General features: G+C 54.0%; 8 protein-coding genes and 1 non-coding gene across 9 annotated transcripts; 5 read left to right on the top strand and 4 right to left on the bottom strand.

The window, feature by feature from the left end:
• Positions 1 to 369: 369 nt before the first annotated feature.
• Positions 370 to 958, top strand: EI97DRAFT_443925 (uncharacterized protein; the record flags this gene model as incomplete). The annotated part of the gene is made up of 2 exons (XM_033799864.1): positions 370 to 547; positions 672 to 958. The coding sequence occupies 2 exons, from the start codon at positions 370 to 372 to the stop codon at positions 956 to 958; spliced, it is 465 nt and encodes a 154-aa protein (XP_033652297.1).
• Positions 959 to 1661: 703 nt separating this feature from the next.
• On the top strand, positions 1662 to 2948 carry EI97DRAFT_434987 (mitochondrial phosphate carrier protein). The gene is made up of 4 exons (XM_033798761.1): positions 1662 to 1895; positions 1998 to 2417; positions 2473 to 2783; positions 2834 to 2948. The coding sequence occupies exons 1-4, from the start codon at positions 1720 to 1722 to the stop codon at positions 2905 to 2907; spliced, it is 981 nt and encodes a 326-aa protein (XP_033652296.1). The 5' UTR covers positions 1662 to 1719; the 3' UTR covers positions 2908 to 2948.
• Positions 2949 to 4513: 1565 nt separating this feature from the next.
• On the top strand, positions 4514 to 5161 carry EI97DRAFT_443923 (Bet v1-like protein; the record flags this gene model as incomplete). The annotated part of the gene is made up of 3 exons (XM_033799863.1): positions 4514 to 4732; positions 4861 to 5023; positions 5088 to 5161. 3 exons carry the CDS (start codon positions 4514 to 4516, stop codon positions 5159 to 5161), a joined length of 456 nt encoding a protein of 151 aa, XP_033652295.1.
• A 1264-nt stretch (positions 5162 to 6425) lies between these two features.
• On the bottom strand, positions 6426 to 6815 carry EI97DRAFT_443922 (uncharacterized protein; the record flags this gene model as incomplete). Its single annotated transcript, XM_033799862.1, has 1 exon — positions 6426 to 6815. The coding sequence occupies one exon, from the start codon at positions 6813 to 6815 to the stop codon at positions 6426 to 6428; it is 390 nt and encodes a 129-aa protein (XP_033652294.1).
• A 798-nt stretch (positions 6816 to 7613) lies between these two features.
• EI97DRAFT_98936 (uncharacterized protein) lies at positions 7614 to 8526 on the bottom strand. The gene has a single exon (XM_033803263.1). It carries the CDS (start codon positions 8373 to 8375, stop codon positions 7698 to 7700), a length of 678 nt encoding a protein of 225 aa, XP_033652293.1. The 5' UTR covers positions 8376 to 8526; the 3' UTR covers positions 7614 to 7697.
• A 640-nt stretch (positions 8527 to 9166) lies between these two features.
• On the top strand, positions 9167 to 12117 carry EI97DRAFT_380845 (uncharacterized protein; the record flags this gene model as incomplete). The annotated part of the gene is given in 3 exon segments (XM_033795778.1): positions 9167 to 9251; positions 9317 to 10946; positions 10959 to 12117. 3 exon segments carry the CDS (start codon positions 9167 to 9169, stop codon positions 12115 to 12117), a joined length of 2874 nt encoding a protein of 957 aa, XP_033652292.1.
• Positions 12118 to 12744: 627 nt separating this feature from the next.
• On the top strand, positions 12745 to 12829 carry EI97DRAFT_t70. The gene has a single exon. It is a non-coding gene; the product is annotated as a tRNA-Pro (tRNA).
• Positions 12830 to 13496: 667 nt separating this feature from the next.
• On the bottom strand, positions 13497 to 15064 carry EI97DRAFT_98911 (malate/L-lactate dehydrogenase-like protein). Its single transcript, XM_033803262.1, has one exon. The coding sequence runs from the start codon at positions 14859 to 14861 to the stop codon at positions 13767 to 13769; it is 1095 nt and encodes a 364-aa protein (XP_033652291.1). The 5' UTR covers positions 14862 to 15064; the 3' UTR covers positions 13497 to 13766.
• Positions 15065 to 15732: 668 nt separating this feature from the next.
• On the bottom strand, positions 15733 to 17043 carry EI97DRAFT_495222 (uncharacterized protein; the record flags this gene model as incomplete). The annotated part of the gene is made up of 3 exons (XM_033802418.1): positions 15733 to 16546; positions 16605 to 16816; positions 16870 to 17043. The coding sequence occupies 3 exons, from the start codon at positions 17041 to 17043 to the stop codon at positions 15733 to 15735; spliced, it is 1200 nt and encodes a 399-aa protein (XP_033652290.1).
• Between the last annotated feature and the right edge of the window lie 75 nt (positions 17044 to 17118).

Raw genomic sequence — 17118 nt, 5'->3', positions numbered from 1 at the left:
GCTCTCGCGCACTAGCCGGATCGGGCAGGGAGGTGGGAAACTTGGAAGGGTCGCGAAACCTCTTGGATGGATAATAATAAGTAGATGAGTTCGTCGTCGTCAGCGTCGAGATAACGACCACGGATTCGGGAGAGATAGTATGATGTGGTGTGTGTCTGTGATGCGTCTCCTCTAGGCTAAACTTGGTTACGCCAGCACCCTCCTCGGTTGTGCACACCTAGGGAATAATCGAAACAATTGGCTTGAATTTCCCAAGTTTTCATTAGGCTTCGATCACTGTAGTTGTCGCAATGGGAAGGCGGTTGGGCAGGTTCTGAAGTCGTGTCCCACAGGGTCGGGGTTGATAGCTTTCAAGTGTGCCTTGCAAACATGTCATGCAGGTGTCTTGTCGCTTTGGGTATCCTATCGGCATTTCCTGGTTTCACCCGCCCAGTCGCCCGTGTTGGAAAGATCAATGAATGCTGCATCCAACACAAACGAGCAGCGTTTACGAATCGTCAATTGGTGTTTCATCGACGAAACTCATTCACTGTCCTAGTCAGTGACAGTAAGCAAGACATCCAAACCAGAGCATACTTTGCCTGAGATACAATGTGTACACCGTCGTCCATGGTAATCGAAGCATCCGAGCATCTTAGTCTTCATCGTGTAACAGACTGCTCTTGTGCCAGCTAATATGAGCGGCCGTCAAGTCCACAACCGCGTGTCTCCACTGAAACTGACGAGAGAGCTTGTCTTGAGCTGCCTGCGTGCTCCCAATGCGCCATCGCACGGGAAGCCGAGGCCAGAGAGCCCTTGGGTGTTGGTCGAGGACATGATCGCTCCCAGTGCCGAAGTCGATATGCACAGTCTCCGGGACGTCATGGACTGGCTCGATGCTTTAGCGGACCAGGAACACCAAAGGATTGACTGGTCCCCAGGATACGACCAGCAGGAGTCGCTCTTCTCCAATAAATAATCAATCCCACTCTTTTCATTTCGGTCGACATACAGAGCATCAGGTCGGCAAGACCACCTTGACTCTGATCTTCGGTCCAGGACAGGCGTGAGGGGTACCAAGAAAGTGTAGGGACCTCGGGGACGAGAGTGGGAATGATGGAGGTGCAAAAGAATAGTAGATTCGCATCTACTGTATGCCCTAGGAGCTATGTATTATCGAAATAGTGAGAGGGTGACAAGAAGAAGGGTCTGATCTACGCTTCATTCCCCACGGCTAGTCGTAGGCACACTTACGATTTACTTATATTCCACGACCTGCGCAATATCGCCATCTCTGCACCTCTTGCGACATGGCGCCTCCTGACCCTACCGTGTTGCATGTGTTATTTATTAGGCTCCGAAGCGTACCATTGTTCAAAAGTAACGCGTCACCACTGCTGAAACCCCAAGCCCTACAAATGTGGGCAAGCAGAGGGTGTGCATCGATGAGTGTCATATACAGTACAGACATTGGATGGTGAGTGATTTTGGGTATGGGGGCCAAATCCGGCTAGACTTGCAGAATCCGTCGGATTGATGGGTTTTTCTGCAGTCGGGAAACATCGGAAGCCGAGTCGCAAAAACCTTGGCGGTTCTGGCGGGTTCAGAGGAACTTTTCCCCAGCAAGGCCGTCATCCTCATCCCCGATCTCTCTTCGTTTCCTGTGTCCAGTCCATTCCACCGCCTCCAATCCACCCACACCTCTCCGCTCATTTCTTCTTCCCGTCGCATCAAAGCACAATGGCCGCAACCGCTCCTCCCACGTCGACTGGCTCCACCAAGCTGGATGCCATCAAGCAGACGGCTGCCGCCGCCGACCCGACAAAGCCTTCGGGCATCGATCTCTACGCCAGATTCGCCTTCGCTGGTGCCGTCTGCTGCTCCGTCACCCACGGCGCCCTGACACCCGTCGATGTGTACGTTTTGCGACTCGATTCCAGCGTGCGGGGGCCTTCAATGGCTCCCTGTTGACATTGGGGACCCTCATGTTGACATGTCCGGCTAACTCCCAATCGCAGCGTCAAGACCCGCATCCAGCTCGACCCCGTCACATACAACCGCGGCCTCGTCGGTGGCTTCAGGCAGGTCATCCAGAACGAGGGTAGCGCTGCCCTCCTCACCGGCTTCGGGCCCACCGCTGCTGGTTACTTCCTGCAAGGCGCCTTCAAGTTTGGCGGTTACGAGTTCTTCAAGCAGCAATGTATCAACTTCCTCGGCTACGAGACCGCGTCGCGAAACCGGACTGCCGTCTACCTCGCCTCGTCGGCAACTGCCGAGTTCTTCGCGGATATCGCCCTCTGCCCTCTTGAGGCCACCCGTATCCGTCTCGTCTCTGAGCCTACCTTCGCCAACGGTCTCATCGGCGGCTTCACCAAGATTCTGAAGAACGAGGGTGTCGGTGCCTTCTACTCCGGCTTCGGCCCCATCCTTTTCAAGCAGTACGTATTGAAGGAGCTGCCGCCCAGCCAATGGGTGAGCTGACACTCGGAATAGGGTTCCTTATACCATGGCCAAGTTCGTCGTCTTCGAGAAGGTCAACGAGGCCATCTACCGCACAGTCGACAAGTCCAAGGCCTCCAACGGCACCCAGACCGCCATCAACCTCGGCTCTGGTCTCATCGCCGGTTTCGCCGCTGCCATCGTCTCGCAGCCCGCTGATACCATGCTTTCCAAGATCAACAAGACCCCTGGTCTGCCCGGAGAGGGTACCACCAGCCGTCTCATCAAGATCGCCAAGGAGCTCGGCTTCCGTGGCTCCTATGCCGGTATTGGTGCTCGTCTATTCATGGTTGGTACTCTTACTGGTTCGTCAACTCGATCCTTTGGTAGGAATGGCGTTTCTAACATTTTGCAGCCGGTCAGTTCGCCATTTACGGGGATATCAAGAAGGCTCTCGGAGCGACAGGCGGTGTCGAGATCGCCAAATAGACGTATCAAACGAGCGAGTTTGGGCAAAGTGGTTGGCCGGCATGACAACAACCATGCCGGGACCGTCACATCAACGTTGGGCATACTAGCGAAAAAGTTCGGCGTGTCTTTATTTCTTGCATATGATTGCCATGGCTCTGTTTCATTTACATTCCCCCCGTCTGTTCGCGTTTGTTCTGCAGCCTATACTCATAGATTTCCCACTTGCTGTATAGAACCGGTGTTGGCCTATGTAACAGTACGATTCGGAGATTTGCTGCATAATAGACGGAACATTATAATTCTAGATGGACCCTCTCTCCACTATAACTTGGCATTGATGTATGCAGTGAGATTGGGGATCGTCGCCAAGGCGCCAGGCGGCTTGTATGATTGATAGGAGTGCAAGCCGTAAGAGGCTTAGCGTACTTTACCTTTACCTCTTCAAGCCTCGCCTGAAGGACCTCCAGTTCATCTCCAGCTCACCTCGACCACCTTCACCCTTACGGCTGCACCTGAAACCTCAGAACCTACATCTCCACTGATAGGTCGTTGGTCCACTACGAGTCCAGGCTCTTGGGCAGTCAAGTCTGACATGTCTCAAGCATAGGACGAGCGTCCATGTAAGTCGAGCATCTCCTCTTTATCTTCTTGTCTGCCGACGATGAAAAAGTTCATCCTTAGACCGAGATCCACTCTTTCCACTCTCCTCCGTCGCAGCTTCGATTTCCAGGCTCTGGACCAGGCGGAGAGTACAGCCGTTGGCAGCGACGTCCTGCGGCGACTGTGGATCGAGTTCAGCCCGTCACACGGTTGCAAGACCCTGTCGTCCTAGGGCTAGTCAACAGAGGCTGCGAGTCCTGGACATCTTGGTGGAGTAAGCTGGGCGGTTGGGGTTGGGATGTTGGTGGGTTGTTGACGACCTTAATCTTCTCTCTGAGGCTTGTGTTGTGGCTATGAGGGTGCGTCTCCTGCTCTCGTGCTTTTGCTAACAAGTCGTTTCTAGAGGCCCCAAAGGTGGGTACGAATGTTCATCAGGAAGCCAAACACCACCCTGTTCGCTGTAGAGCTTGATACCCCGGAGCAAGAATTTGCAAAGAACTTTCATAACGTCACGAGATAGCACTGAGCCCGTATGGAAAGTCTTTACTTCATATTGGCCGTTCCTCCGTAATGCTTCACCGAACAGTATCAATGTGATGAGGTTCGCTAGAGGTTCCCCGTGAGTCCCATTTGGAGATATGGAGAAACGGAGGAAGCAAGGCAAAGCATCCTAGTTTGACAGTGAAAACACAACCCAAACAGCTCCCCCGGGGCCTTTACTCTGTGTACTGTGTATGCTACATAGGTACCGCATGCGTCCCCAACCTTGTGGAAGCCGCTGGCATGGTGGGGTAGCTTCCTGTTGTGAAAGCAAACAGCTCCCGAATCGTCGATGATGACGTCAAAACCACCACCACTTCCAAGGTTCAAAGCGACCACCCACCTGACATCTCGGATTTCCCCTCCCAACTACACAGTACAAACTTGACCTGCGCACAATCAAGGCTTCGAATTCCAACTGAAATAGAGCACACTACTGTTGAACTGTCCCTCCCCTCAATCCAAGGACTACGCATCACGAAACATGGCGAACATCCCCACCTCAACGTCCGTCCGCGAGTCGGCCGTCATCGAAGCGCATCCCAGCGACGTCTGGCATGCCATCAAGCTCCAAGACTTCGCCAAGTGGTGGACGCGGCTCGAGAAGAGCGAGTGGGAGAAGGGCCAGTCTCCCGAGACGGACATTGTCAGGTGGACCTTCAAGGATGGCACAGTGTTGGATGTGAAGCAGGAGGAGCATTCGGTAGGTTGAAACCTCCTTCACTTCCCATCTCGACATATCAGTTTGCAGTTTCTTTCCTTGCACGTGGAATGGTCTGGTTATCGTTATTGGGAATGGAAGACATCGACGTACTGACTGAGTATCTGCAGACCATCGATCACTACATCACCTACTCCGTCATTGCCTGCCAGCCCCCTCTGAGCTACACGTCGGTTGTCAGCACGATCCGTGTCTACCCTGTCACGACGGGCAAGCACGAGAACCACACCTTCATCACCTGGTCTGGCAACTACTCCAGTGATGCGGACGCCGGTATGTCGTACCTTCCATGACCCCTTCTGTGCTTGCACTGCCGCCTTACTAACTTATGGGATAGGTGTCATCGAGGATGCAAAGTTCAAGCGCCGCGAGGCATTGGCGGATCTCGAGAAGGCACTTACTAAGAAATAGGACAGAAAAGGGGGACGTGCACATGGAGTCATAACTAAGCCTAAAGCATGCCACGGGATCACGGCGTATTATGAGTCTAGGATTCGGGATCGTTTACGTATGGAAATGAACTTCTTCACAGATGGAAAGCAAAGGCGTTGCAACTGCGGATCCCAGTCGTTTCAGACGGGAGATGATGAGTATACCTTGAGGATTGGAGTATACATTCTCTTATCTTGAGTAGCCCTACCTGTAAATGGTCCTCCCAAGGCTTCGTGTCACGAGTTGTTCGTGACATCGTGGGAACCTCCTGGGTGTCTATTGAGCATGACCCTTCCAGTCAACAGTCCAGGAGAGCGTTCACGATGTTCGTGACGCATGGCTAGGGGCGTGTCTTCCTGCCCAGCGGCTCAAATACGGGGATGCACATAGGCAATTTCAAGGAATTTTGTATATTTAAAACGCTTGTGATGGATTCCAAGATGATCCTGCCTACAAGGCTCCAGTCCGCCTCCCGGGGAAAATAAATGCAGCCTGTTATCCATCATCCAGAAACTGCCCGTCGAAGGCAACCAGAGCCATGAAAGCACGCTTTCGAACTCTTCACCCAATGACTCCTCCGCTACCGTGTACACTTGCCGTGTCTTCGTCAAGATAGGCGCACTGTAGGACTAGGCAACGACGCTCAAACCACTTCTCGTATGAGTGCGCGAGCCTGGCTGCCATAACAGCCTAGGGAAGGGCTGTGAAAGCAAGCCAGCGAGCTCGAGCGCAAACAATCTGCCGAGGAGGGGCGTGCATCAAGCTGCCTAGCCTGATGCCTCTTCTGCCTATCCCTCTTCTTCTGCCACCTCCTTCTCCCGGTTCCATTCATTGATTCCCTTCAGGCAAGTGTACATCGCAGTCCTAGGGCTGGACGAATCAAGGGGGGACCAATCCAGTGTTGGATTTGTTGCGAGTCCGGTGTCCAGTGGGATTCCCACGCCTGCGACTGGTAGGGAGGTGAGGGCGCTTTCGTCGTTTGCTGCTTGTAGGGTTTATATGTCTTTGTCAGGTGGTGAGTGTCCTTTGCGAGGCGGCGTCAAAGGGGAGTGAAAACAGTCTTTGTTTCGTTGACGAAGTGGGGTTCTATTGATAGGCACAATGGGGTTTATCGTTATGATGCGCAAAAGCGAAACCGACCGTGTCCCATATCCAGTGTGTGGAGATCCAGTACCTTCCTTGGAAAGAGAGGAGTGGGAGAGATTGTGGGAGAAGAAGAATTAGGGTAGAATGGTTCCCGTCCTCAAGGATCCACATAATCTGTCTCCCCGTCAAAAAGCCCCGTCACGACCCTCAACATGGGCTCCAGAAGGCTCAACTCGTCGCCGGCCTCGCCGCCGAAGAAGCGCAGACGTTGGGCCTCGTCCAACGCCTGCTGCTCCTGCTGGCGATGGAGCTGGTTGCGCGTCTGCCAGGCCGCGTACATTCTATCCCAGTGGTTCCAGTGGTCTTGAGGGCGGCTTCCCGGGGGATAGTATGTTGGCGGTGGCAGGAAGGTTGGGTTTGAGGCCATGGACGCATACGAGGCCTCTGTGTCTATGGAGTACGTCCGGATATGGGTGGAACGGGCATGGCCAGAATCACGGTGACGCGGGCGACTACGCGTACGCTTTCTGTTGTGTCTTTTGCTCATGGTGTTGTGATAGTAAATTAAAAGAAGGAGAAGTAATGGAAATGATGATGGAGATATGATTGAGCGGTACGACAACCCTCGCAACAAAGCGAAAGGGTCGCGATGTTAAAATCAGAGGTATTGAGAAAAGAGACACCCTACCCAGTCTTTATACCAGATGTACATGAGCGCATCAGGCGCAAGTCTGACCAGTCAGAGGGTCATCCGTGAGTCATCGCCACAAAGCTTTGCGCGTGTGGTGTGAGTGTGAGTCTGTGTGCCAGAGACGTGCGATGGCATGACTGGTCAGGCTGCCCAGGTGATGTGGCGAAGCCGAGAATTCCCGATATCGGGCTTTTGGGCACCATGCGAGTTTCTGTGCACAAGGCTGTTCTCTTCCAACTTCTCACAGAGATACAGTACACAGTACAAGTACAGTATGCCCCAAGGAGAGTAAGCACAGCCGAGTTCTTTTGTTTACTGTGGCCTATCAAGGTGCTTCTGCAGTTTTCTATCTACAAGTACCAACACGGGGCATGTGGCACATGAAAACAAGTGGCTGTGCGTCGTAGCCACAGGATATCCGCCCGTTACCCTATATTCATGTTGTCCAATGTTGGAGGTCGCGTTGAACCTCCACAAACACGCTCCCATCTGCGAGAGGGCAGGGGGCAAGGGTGAACTTGATTTCAAGAAAAGGACAGGAGCAGCGTGACTTCTGAGGTTTTGCTGCATGTATGAGGCATGGTAAGTAGATTGCCCTCCACGTCCCGATTCACCAAGCGCTGCTGCGTTCAGGTGCCGTAACGAAGCATCAGCACAATAACAGTCGAGCAGTTGGCATACATCGCAGCCTATACAGCACCTGGACCATAGCGGACGAGCCCTCAACCTCTCTTCAATTTAGCTAAGTCGACATTCAGCTTTAACAACCGACGGGCGACTCTTGGAGCATCTATCGCTCCTCCAGCCCTTGCGCTTCCCGCAAACGAAACCCAACTCACTCCCACGAGTCCTGACTTTCGTCGAGAAGACATAGCTTTGACTCGGGACTGTGCGCTGATGCTTCTTGCACGCCTCCGCTACTTCATACCTTCTACATAATCCATGAATGCTCTTGAAGGGTCCCTTCTCTGCAAATGTATATGATTTGAACCTACAATGCGTGCGCTTCACGCTCCCTTCGCACCCACCAGGAATCATCCTCTCTGCGCCCGGGGGAGTCTGGCCCCTGAATGTCATCGAAGCTCTCTGCTTTTGAGCGTAGAAAGGCATGAGCCTCGCCATCTGGCCAGAATGGACTCTGATATCAATTTGCTGAGGACCTCTGGAAGCCCCAGCCTCGGGACCAAATATCTCACGCCGAGGAGTTGGGGAAATCCCGCGAAACCCACACTGGCTAGTGCCTCGCATTCCACGCGAGCCTATAAATAGAAACTTACCACAGTAAGGATAGTGTGGTTCGCAGAGCCATGACCGAGGCCACGACCGCGACTGAACGGTGATGGATTCTGGAGTCTTGGGGCTCCTGGAGGAGGAGCCTTGGGGATCTGAAGAGGAAGCATTGGCAGGAATGTACATGTATAGCCGGCATGTACTCCGTGTACACAGTACATCTGCAGGTTTTTCCGGCAGATAGGGGGAGCATCCAATCTGGTAGGAAGAATACAACAGTAAGAAGCACCAGCACGGATACGAGTGGGAGGAGTAGCTCGTATCGTCCCATGCAAAGACAACCAGCTCTCCACCTTTAGCGGCCAGCCTGTTGAATGTATTCTCGAGTTTACCCTTCTCCTCTGATCTGGCTGCTTCAAAGCGACGAGCCCCCCACTACTTGGTGTGATGGATACATATAATACAGAGTAGATGGCGCGCTCTCTACTCTCATTGTTGCACTGCCACCACCACCCGCACTCTCGCCGTGCTGGAGGAAGACGGTTTTATAGGCTCGCGCCTCTGACTGCTCCATATGCATAGGTGCTGATTCCAAGGTTCCCTGCTTTTCCGCACGTGCACCGAGCCGGGGCTGAAAGTGCACACCAGCCCTGGAGGGCAAGGTCCCAAGTTACAAGAGAAGAGGTGAGCAGCCTTCGCAAACCACCACTCAACTGCCATTCTCCGACCTCCCTATGTTGTCTTACTCGTCCGATGCGCGACCTGCCACTCGCGGGTGCAGCAACTGAGACTCGTCGGTCGTAATCGCCAGAGCGCCAGTTGATCAACGCCAATCGAGGCCCGCGTTTGGTCCTCGCCGTTTATTCTTAGGTGAAGCACGTCGCTCTCTCTAGACTCTCCCCAGTCCTCCCGCCCCGCCCCCTCTCACAGCGTCCACCCGCCGCCGCACGAAGCTCTTGGCCCTCCAAACGCCGGAGATGCCTTCGAAGTTTTCATGGCACAAGTCGAATCGCGCACACTCGTCCACCGAGAGTTCTGGCCATCCCTCTCCCGTGCCTTCTGGTAAGTGAGCGGCGTTGGAGTGTGGACAGTTCACCGACTCGTGCGGCTGACCAAAGTGCTGCTAGTGAACAACGAAGTCGCGCCCCAACAACAACAACAACAACATCAACAAGCTCCTTCCCCTAATAATCAACAGCCCCAAATACAGCAGATTTCTCAGACCGCGAACGAGACTGCGTACGGTCACCAATTCCCCCAACGCGCCACGAGCCACCGTCACTCGACCCACCTTTCCCTCGACCAGACGGCGCAGCACGTCCAGGGCGGACCTCCTTCCGCAGGCTCTCAACACTCGCCGAGCATTGAACAGCGACGTGGTTCCTACCAGCCTCAGTCAACGCCGTACGGGCACCACGAGGGGCACAAGAAGTCGTTGGGCAGTCGCATCACGGCTCGGCTGACTGGTCATAGCAAAGACGCTGACGATCACGGTCGGCACTCGAACAAGAACGGTCTTGGACGACGCGTCTCCATCAGGAGAAGCGACGGCCAGCCAGACATCTATTCCCAAGGCCACGACAGGTTGCAGGCCGGAAAGTGGAATCAAAGGCAAGGCTCGAGTGCCCATCTGCCTACTTCGACGGAGCAGGACGAAAGCAACCTGGACTTGGATCCCTTCCTGCAGCAAGAAGACGACGAGACCCCAGAGCCCCCGCCAAAGGACATTCAATACCAACAGCATTCGCAGCAGTACGATCGGCCCCCACTCGCTAGAGTGGAAACCGAAGGGAGCTATCACGGCCAGGGCGGGGTAGAACAACAACAACACTACAGCCCCGACCAGCAGGGTGCGCCGACACCACAACAACAATACCAGAGCTACCAGCCGCCTGCCTTGCAACAACAGCAGTCGGCAACCGAGTACCAGGCCTTCCATCCGCAGACGACGCCTAGCCCGCACCCCAGCAACGCATCCCACGAGCTGACCCAGTCGCAGCAGAGCTACTATCAGTATCTACAGCAGCAGCAGCAACCAATACAGCAACCACACCTCCAGCAGCAGGCTGTTCAAGACGGCCAACCACCCTCAGTTCATTACCAACAGCAGTATCCGCCTCTGGCTCCTCCACAACAAGGTCAAGACTTTCCCAACACGCACGCCCAAGACGTTCCTCCGCCCTCGCAGCATCAGGAACTCCACCTAGGCCATACAGTCCGTGCTCTCTCCCAGAATCGTCCCACTGATAGCCCACATCCTCAGCAGCTTCGTCCTCCCTCGTCGCAGCAACTGGCCCCGCCATCGCCCGTACAGCAGCCCCCTCCATACCAGGCTTACGACTCCCAGCAGCAGACTCATTCCTCTCAAACGGTCGAGGCCCACCCGGAAAACGCAACGCAGCAAGGGCAGGACAGCATGCCTCCAGGCCAGCAGCGTAACACGCTGCGGAAGGTCAATGAAACGGGCGGCCCTCCCCCAGGCGCACCTTCTCGAGAGTCTTCATTGCTACAGCAGCCGTCAGCCAAAGGTCAGAATCATGGGAAGCCGCCGGTTTCACCTGGAATTGCCACGTTTGGGGCTAACGTCGTGCCAACAGCTTCTCAAGGGCAGCCATATCGAGGGGAAGCCCAAGGTCAGCAGGACCAGGTGAACGAGATGGGCCGAGCGACGCCTGTACCTCGCTCTACGAGCGATATATCTGAGGAGGAAGTGGCCAAGCTTCGCAATGACTTGGAGACCCTACGTGAGTTTCTTGGGTGATGTGGAAGGCGGGAGCTAACCGTGATAGGCGAAAAATATCAAAAGGTGAAGAGGTACTTTTTTGACAAGGAGGCGCAGGTGCACGCGCTGCAAAATACTCTCGCAAACCAACGGTTGTCACTCTCTCGCACGTCAATGGATGATAGCGAGTACGCCACCCGCTTCAACAGACTGGACGGGCTGATAGCACAGCTGTCGTTCGCTATTCGCAAGGAGTGGAAGTCGATCCCGCCCTGGTTGCAGACTGTAGTGAACAAGAACGCGGTCGAGACCGGTAAGCAGGAGATGACGGCTGTGGGTCGAGCATTCATCTCATCGTGGCTTGTCGAGAACATCTTCGACAAGTATTTCCATCCAGACTTGGATCCCGGTCTGTCGACTCAGTTGAAGACCATTCAACTGAACATCCGTAAACTGTCACCGCCTTGCCACACGACAGAGGACGAAGAGGCTCTGGTAGCAAAGGTGGTGAACTGGCGCCTGGCGACGCTGGAGGGCCTTGCCGAAATGCTACGCTCGCCTCAGTCCCACACCAACCGTCAGAATCTCATTGAGACTCTTAACGAGAGCCTGATAGGCTCTCTGCAGATGTACCTGAACGACCCTGCACCTCCAGATCTCAACGGCGGTGTACCCATGATAATCGAGCTCGCCGTCAATGTCGCTCAACATCTCCCCCTTGAGAGTCGTGAGGTACACATCGAATACTTCCCACCGGGCCATGGCCTTGTCTCGGATTACATGAAGGTAGAGACGGGAATACCGGCTCTGACGAGTCCGATCCTGGAGTTTGAGGACGCAGCTTCTATGAGGAGTGTAGCCATGGACGATGCTTCTTCGCTCGCAGAACAGCAGGACGGGCAAGCTCAGCAGAGCGACCAACCTCCCAAGGAAGGCGGCGCCAGCGAGAAGAAACGGGGCATGTTCGGTTTTGGCGGTGCAAAGAAGCCTGCACAATCCCTCTCCCAGCGCGACAAGCGCGAATCTTCGCTCGGCCAGGGCGGAAGTCAGCAGAGCCTCCAGACTCCGAATCAGAATCCGCCGGGGACCTCCAGCGGTGGAAGAGGAGAGGAGCAGCAGGCGCCGAGGGTGAGGATGGCGGTGGGTCTGGCGGTGCAGATTAGGGGGAAGAGCATCTTGATTAAGGCGCCTGTGTATAGCACGTGAGGGAGCGAGAAAGATTGGTTGCCTTCTAGCTGTTGTCGCTGTTAGCGAGCGTGCAAGCGTTGTTTGGACATGCAGGTTGGGGATTAGCGGTAGCATGGTGTATCTTCTTGGTCTTGATTTCTCCTTTTCGTTCAGTTCTTGATACACCCTTGAGCTAGAGACTTTACAAGGACACTCTTCCGACAATATGGGTTTCCTGCTGTGGCAGGTGAATCCTCGAGAGAGACTCTACATCTGGTTTGGTTTATGATGAAGGAGTTGTATGCATACCGATACCCTCGCTTGTTTATACGGTTGTAGAGGAAGGGTAGTAGTCTAGAATAAAGGAGGTTTACGTTAATCGAGTTGTGCGAGAATATTGATGAGTCCAACTTGCTCAGGACTTCAGGATATGCTTAAAAGGATTGCTAAATAAGCACGTCGCAAGGCCAATGTTAAGCATTTCCCTTGAACGGTTGAGGGGAGGAGTTTTGGAGTCTCGGCGCCAACCCTATTTTTCTTTCTCAGAACCAGCATCAGCAAATACTCCTGATGATATATCTGTTACGCCTCCCAGTCGCTCAACTTTCACTTTCGACTATCCCTCTCAATATAAACTTATCGATCACTTTTTTATAAAATAAGATTGGCTGAATGGTCTAGTGGTATGATTCTCGCTTTGGGTCACTGCCTAACATGCGAGAGGTCCCGTGTTCGATCCACGGTTCAGCCCTTTTTTCCCAATTTTTTTTGAATGCTTTTTGACATTGAACATACATAGCCCAGGGCGCTGAGGCTGGCAGAGACGATATGACAACGGCTCTCTAGATTTCGTCGGAACAAGGGTCAGGGAATATGCGCTGAATGCCCCTCGTTATTATAAACCGAGCTCCTTCATTTTGGTCTCCTCCCTTGGGCCTCCCAAATTTTCCCTTGGATGCGCAGGATGGTCGGATGTCTGAAAGGAGCAGCGACGGTGACGTCTTCATCATTCTTCTTGGTTTCAGCGAATATGAAAATGTGCAGAAGGCGTGCACTATGTTCCTCGTTTGTAAGATCACTGGCTTCCCATGCTTTGAAGTTCGTAGACATACTCCTCGCCAGTCACTTCGGTTTCCCAACTCTTTCATCCGACACGCTGGAACGAGGGAAGCTCGAGGAAGAAACTGACGGTAGCGTGTGATTACATTCTTCGCTTTTCAAATGGACAGGAACGGCGAGAAGTGACGCGGTTGGACGGAAAATGGAATAGGGAAGTGGACTCTGTGCTCTCATCCATCGCACCCGTGACGTACTCTCCTCGTAGGAGCCGCTCCGTTGATGTCTTGCCGGCGCTGAAGAACGGCGGCCCCATCCACGATGCCGATGGCCAGGTTGTCAAGGCGCAGCATATTGGGGGTTGTGAGTGGAGGAGGTAGAAGTTCGCCCCTTTGTGGGCGGAGAGCGAAGAGGCGTGTAGGTTGAATCCTGGATTGCAAGCAATTTGCTTTCTCAGCATCTGTGCGTGTGACGCGCACCGGATAGTTGCATGTTGCAGCATACTTCAGAGGAGCGGAAGATTCGGGAAGACAGGCAGCTCCATCGCGTTGCACACACAAACAATGGTGAATACACGAGATGCGGGCCCAGGACAGCACAGGCACAGGCACCATAACACTGAACGAGTGCGTCTATAGCCGGGCCTTCTCCCTCTGCAACTCTGCCGTCAACAAATCAACACCAACCCTCTTCGCCTCCTCATTCAGTGCATCCAACTCAGCCTGCACAACGGGTATCCCCTCCCTCATCCTCCTCTCCCTTGTCACCAATTCCACCTCTCCGGGGAAGTAAATCCTATCCACGCCTTCCGCACGCTCCGCCCCTGTCACCCTTTCATACAGATACTGCATCCTCGCTGCGAACTCTTGGCGACTAAGGAACAGATCTGGACGGATGGCCAAGAGGAAATGGCCTACGTCTCCAGGGCGAGATGGGTCGTAGGGTCCGGCTACGTTTCCGGCGAACGCACTCCCGGTCAGCACACCTGAAAACACGTCCATCATGATAGCGAGAGCAGATCCCTTCGGCCCTCCCATTGCCAACATAACCCCCTCCAGCGCAGCCTGTGGGTCCTGCGTCTCTCTCCCGTGCTTGTCCAGTGCCCAGCCCTTGGGGATCTGCTCGCCTCTTCGGAGTGCTTTGTACACTTTTCCCCTCGCAGCTACACTAGGTGCCATATCGATGATATACGGCCGACGACCAGGGCCTCCAGGCGCTCCCGCGGCGATTGGGCTCACACCAAGCAACTTCTCCCTCCCGCCATAAGGGGGCAATGCAGGCGATGAGTTTGTAAACACGAGGCTTGCCATGCCCGCATCTAGCGCCTGTTGCACCACCCACGCAGACATGCCAAAGTGATTACTATGCTTGACTGCGACAAGACCAATTCCCATTTCGCCTTGGGCCATTCGTATCGCAGCATCCATTCCCATATGTGCAGCGAGGAAGCCGAAGCCATTGTGCCCATCGACGAGGGCCACGACGGGGGTTATCTGTTTGAGCGTCGGAGACGCATGAGGGTCGAGGACGCCGTGGCGGATGCGCGCGATATATGATGGGAGGCGCTGGATACCGTGAGTGTCGTGGCCACGGAGATCGGCTTCGACGAGGGCAGAGGCAATGATTGCGGCATCAGTACTTGCGACGCCGTTATGCGTGAGGAGGTCTACGGCGAACCGATGCGCCGTGGAGGGTGGGACGAGGAGCAAATGATACGAGGAGGGCATGGTATGATGCTAAAAAGCCCAGACATAGATGTCCGTAGAGCCACTTGACCTGGGATGGGTGGACAAATCATGACGGAGAGTGAGAAGAATAATCCTCCATTTGTCGGAAACGGGAGCTGTTGACGATGATGTCGATAGATGAGATCAGATGCACAGACCAAATCCCGTGTGGGGGTGGGGAAACGGTCAAGCTTTGGCCTGACCAGGGTGGGAGTGCTTCTGGACTTCAGTTCACCGCAACAAGTCGACAACCAGCAGCGGTCGCTGACAAAAGAATCAGGCACAGGATGATTTTATACGACCGTGAGTCGGTTTAGACGGTGCCAGAAGCCACATAATTGTTATTCTCCAGCACTGACAACACCACAAAGGTTTCTACAGTATCTGTTGCCCCTATAGCCTATAGAGAACGAGACGGTGTGGCTAAAGATGGCTTAAGACTCCCATACTGTAATTAGGTATAATACAGGAGTTGTAGAAGCTGTGCGCAAGTAACATTTCCTACGTAATATAGCAATAGATTAAGTAATCTTTTTATCTTAATAGAGAGCGGCATTCGAGACAGATTTCACAACGAGGCTTCCGGCACCGCGCAATAGAAACCAAGGGTTGTCTGTAGGAAACCAGTAATCCAGTCTTCAATGTGTCGCACATAGAGCAGGGTTTGGCCTAGGCTTGGGCAGGGCCTAACTATGGTATCTGCAAAACAACATGTGTGCGAAAGGGGTAGAATTGGGCATGATGATAGCCCACCAAGCAGACAGGATGTGATTGAACGTTCAACGAAAGTCTGTGTTGCTTTATACAATAAACCATGAATACCGTCACCCCATTCTCTGTCCGACGGCCTAACTCTTCCCATCCCCTCCCCTTACTCCTCATCCCGCCACTGCTCCACCAAGCCCGCCTCCCCCTTAACCAGTCCCTCCAGATTCGCCCTAACACTCCACCTGATATACCTACTCCCTTCTTCGGGTTTCCCACTCGCTCCTACGGCAGAAATATCGCTCCTTCCGTTGCCCCCATCAAACCAGTGTGCAAAAACCGGTGGCTGCACAACCACACACATGGGAACTGGTGCCTCGTCTTCCATCTGCGCTCTCGCCTTGCCGCTGCAGTAGTCTGACAAGGCCATGTCGTAGCCCTTGGAGAAGTCGCGGATGCCGAACTCGTAGAGCAGTTTTCGGGCTCCCGGCTGCGTGACGGCGTAGGCGATGGTGCAGAGGGTGCTGTTTGTGCGATGGACGAGGCGGCTGTGTGGAGGGTAGAGGGTGGCCATGGCATCTAGGGGAGCTGAACGCATGAATTTGAGATGTTTGGGTAACGGTATCGTGCGATCGTTGGGGATGAGGATGCGGTTGGGTGAGGCTGAAGAAGGGAGTGGAAGAGTGGCACCGCAGTGGCCGAGCCAGAGGACGTCCCAGGTCAGGTCGTAAGGGGTGTGGTGGGGAGTCTTATGGGATGATAAAGCGGAGAGAGGGACGGTAGAACGGTCGGCCAGGTCAGCTTGAGAGAGGCGCTCCTGGGAAGGTGGGTGTTGTTGTGCTTGGAGTTCCTTTTGAGAAACGAGCGTTGGTATATGAGGAACTGCATGACTGATGCTTGATAGTTGAGAACGGATGCGGAAGTCCCAGTCAGCATCATCCTCTATGATCAAAGCAGAGCTGAGGTTCTGCTCTATGATGCTAGCAGCCTTCGTTAGTTTTCTTGTACGATTGAATGTCCATCCACTATTGTGCCTACGTTCGAAGTGCGTTCATATGAGCCCGCCATGACCCCTTCAATCCATCAGACAGTTGGCGATGATTGCCAGGTGGGTACGCCTTCTCTCGGATGTCTTCGGCCTGTACGCCATCAATCCATTCCAGAGACATGCCGCTGTAGGAGGCAGCGAGCGAGATAGAGTCTCTGCGATCTGTTCGCCACGGTGCGTTGACGACGAAGATCTTTTCGAACTGTACTTTCTTAGGTACTGATTGGGCGAACGATCTTACCATGGGGAACATACACCCAGGGTGGCATTTCCTATGCCGACTGCACCAGTTCCCGACAAGGAGTACTGTTTTGCAAACCCAGGTTTTGGGTAACTACGAACCTGATGTCCAGACCTCACCACAAGAAACAAGACCACTGCGCACAATGCCAGCGCCAGGCAAAGACGGCCACGGCTCAGCGACGGCATACCGAAGTCTCCTAGTCATCGATCCGCCCAGTGCTTTTCCAACACATGCTTTGGGGGTGGAGCCCGCTTTAACTC

This window comes from Westerdykella ornata (genome assembly GCF_010094085.1).
Source record: "Westerdykella ornata strain CBS 379.55 unplaced genomic scaffold EI97scaffold_18, whole genome shotgun sequence".
NCBI classification, from domain to species: domain Eukaryota; kingdom Fungi; phylum Ascomycota; class Dothideomycetes; order Pleosporales; family Sporormiaceae; genus Westerdykella; species Westerdykella ornata.
Note: the sequence above shows the minus strand (reverse complement) of the source record. Positions and strands in the feature narration are given on the sequence as shown.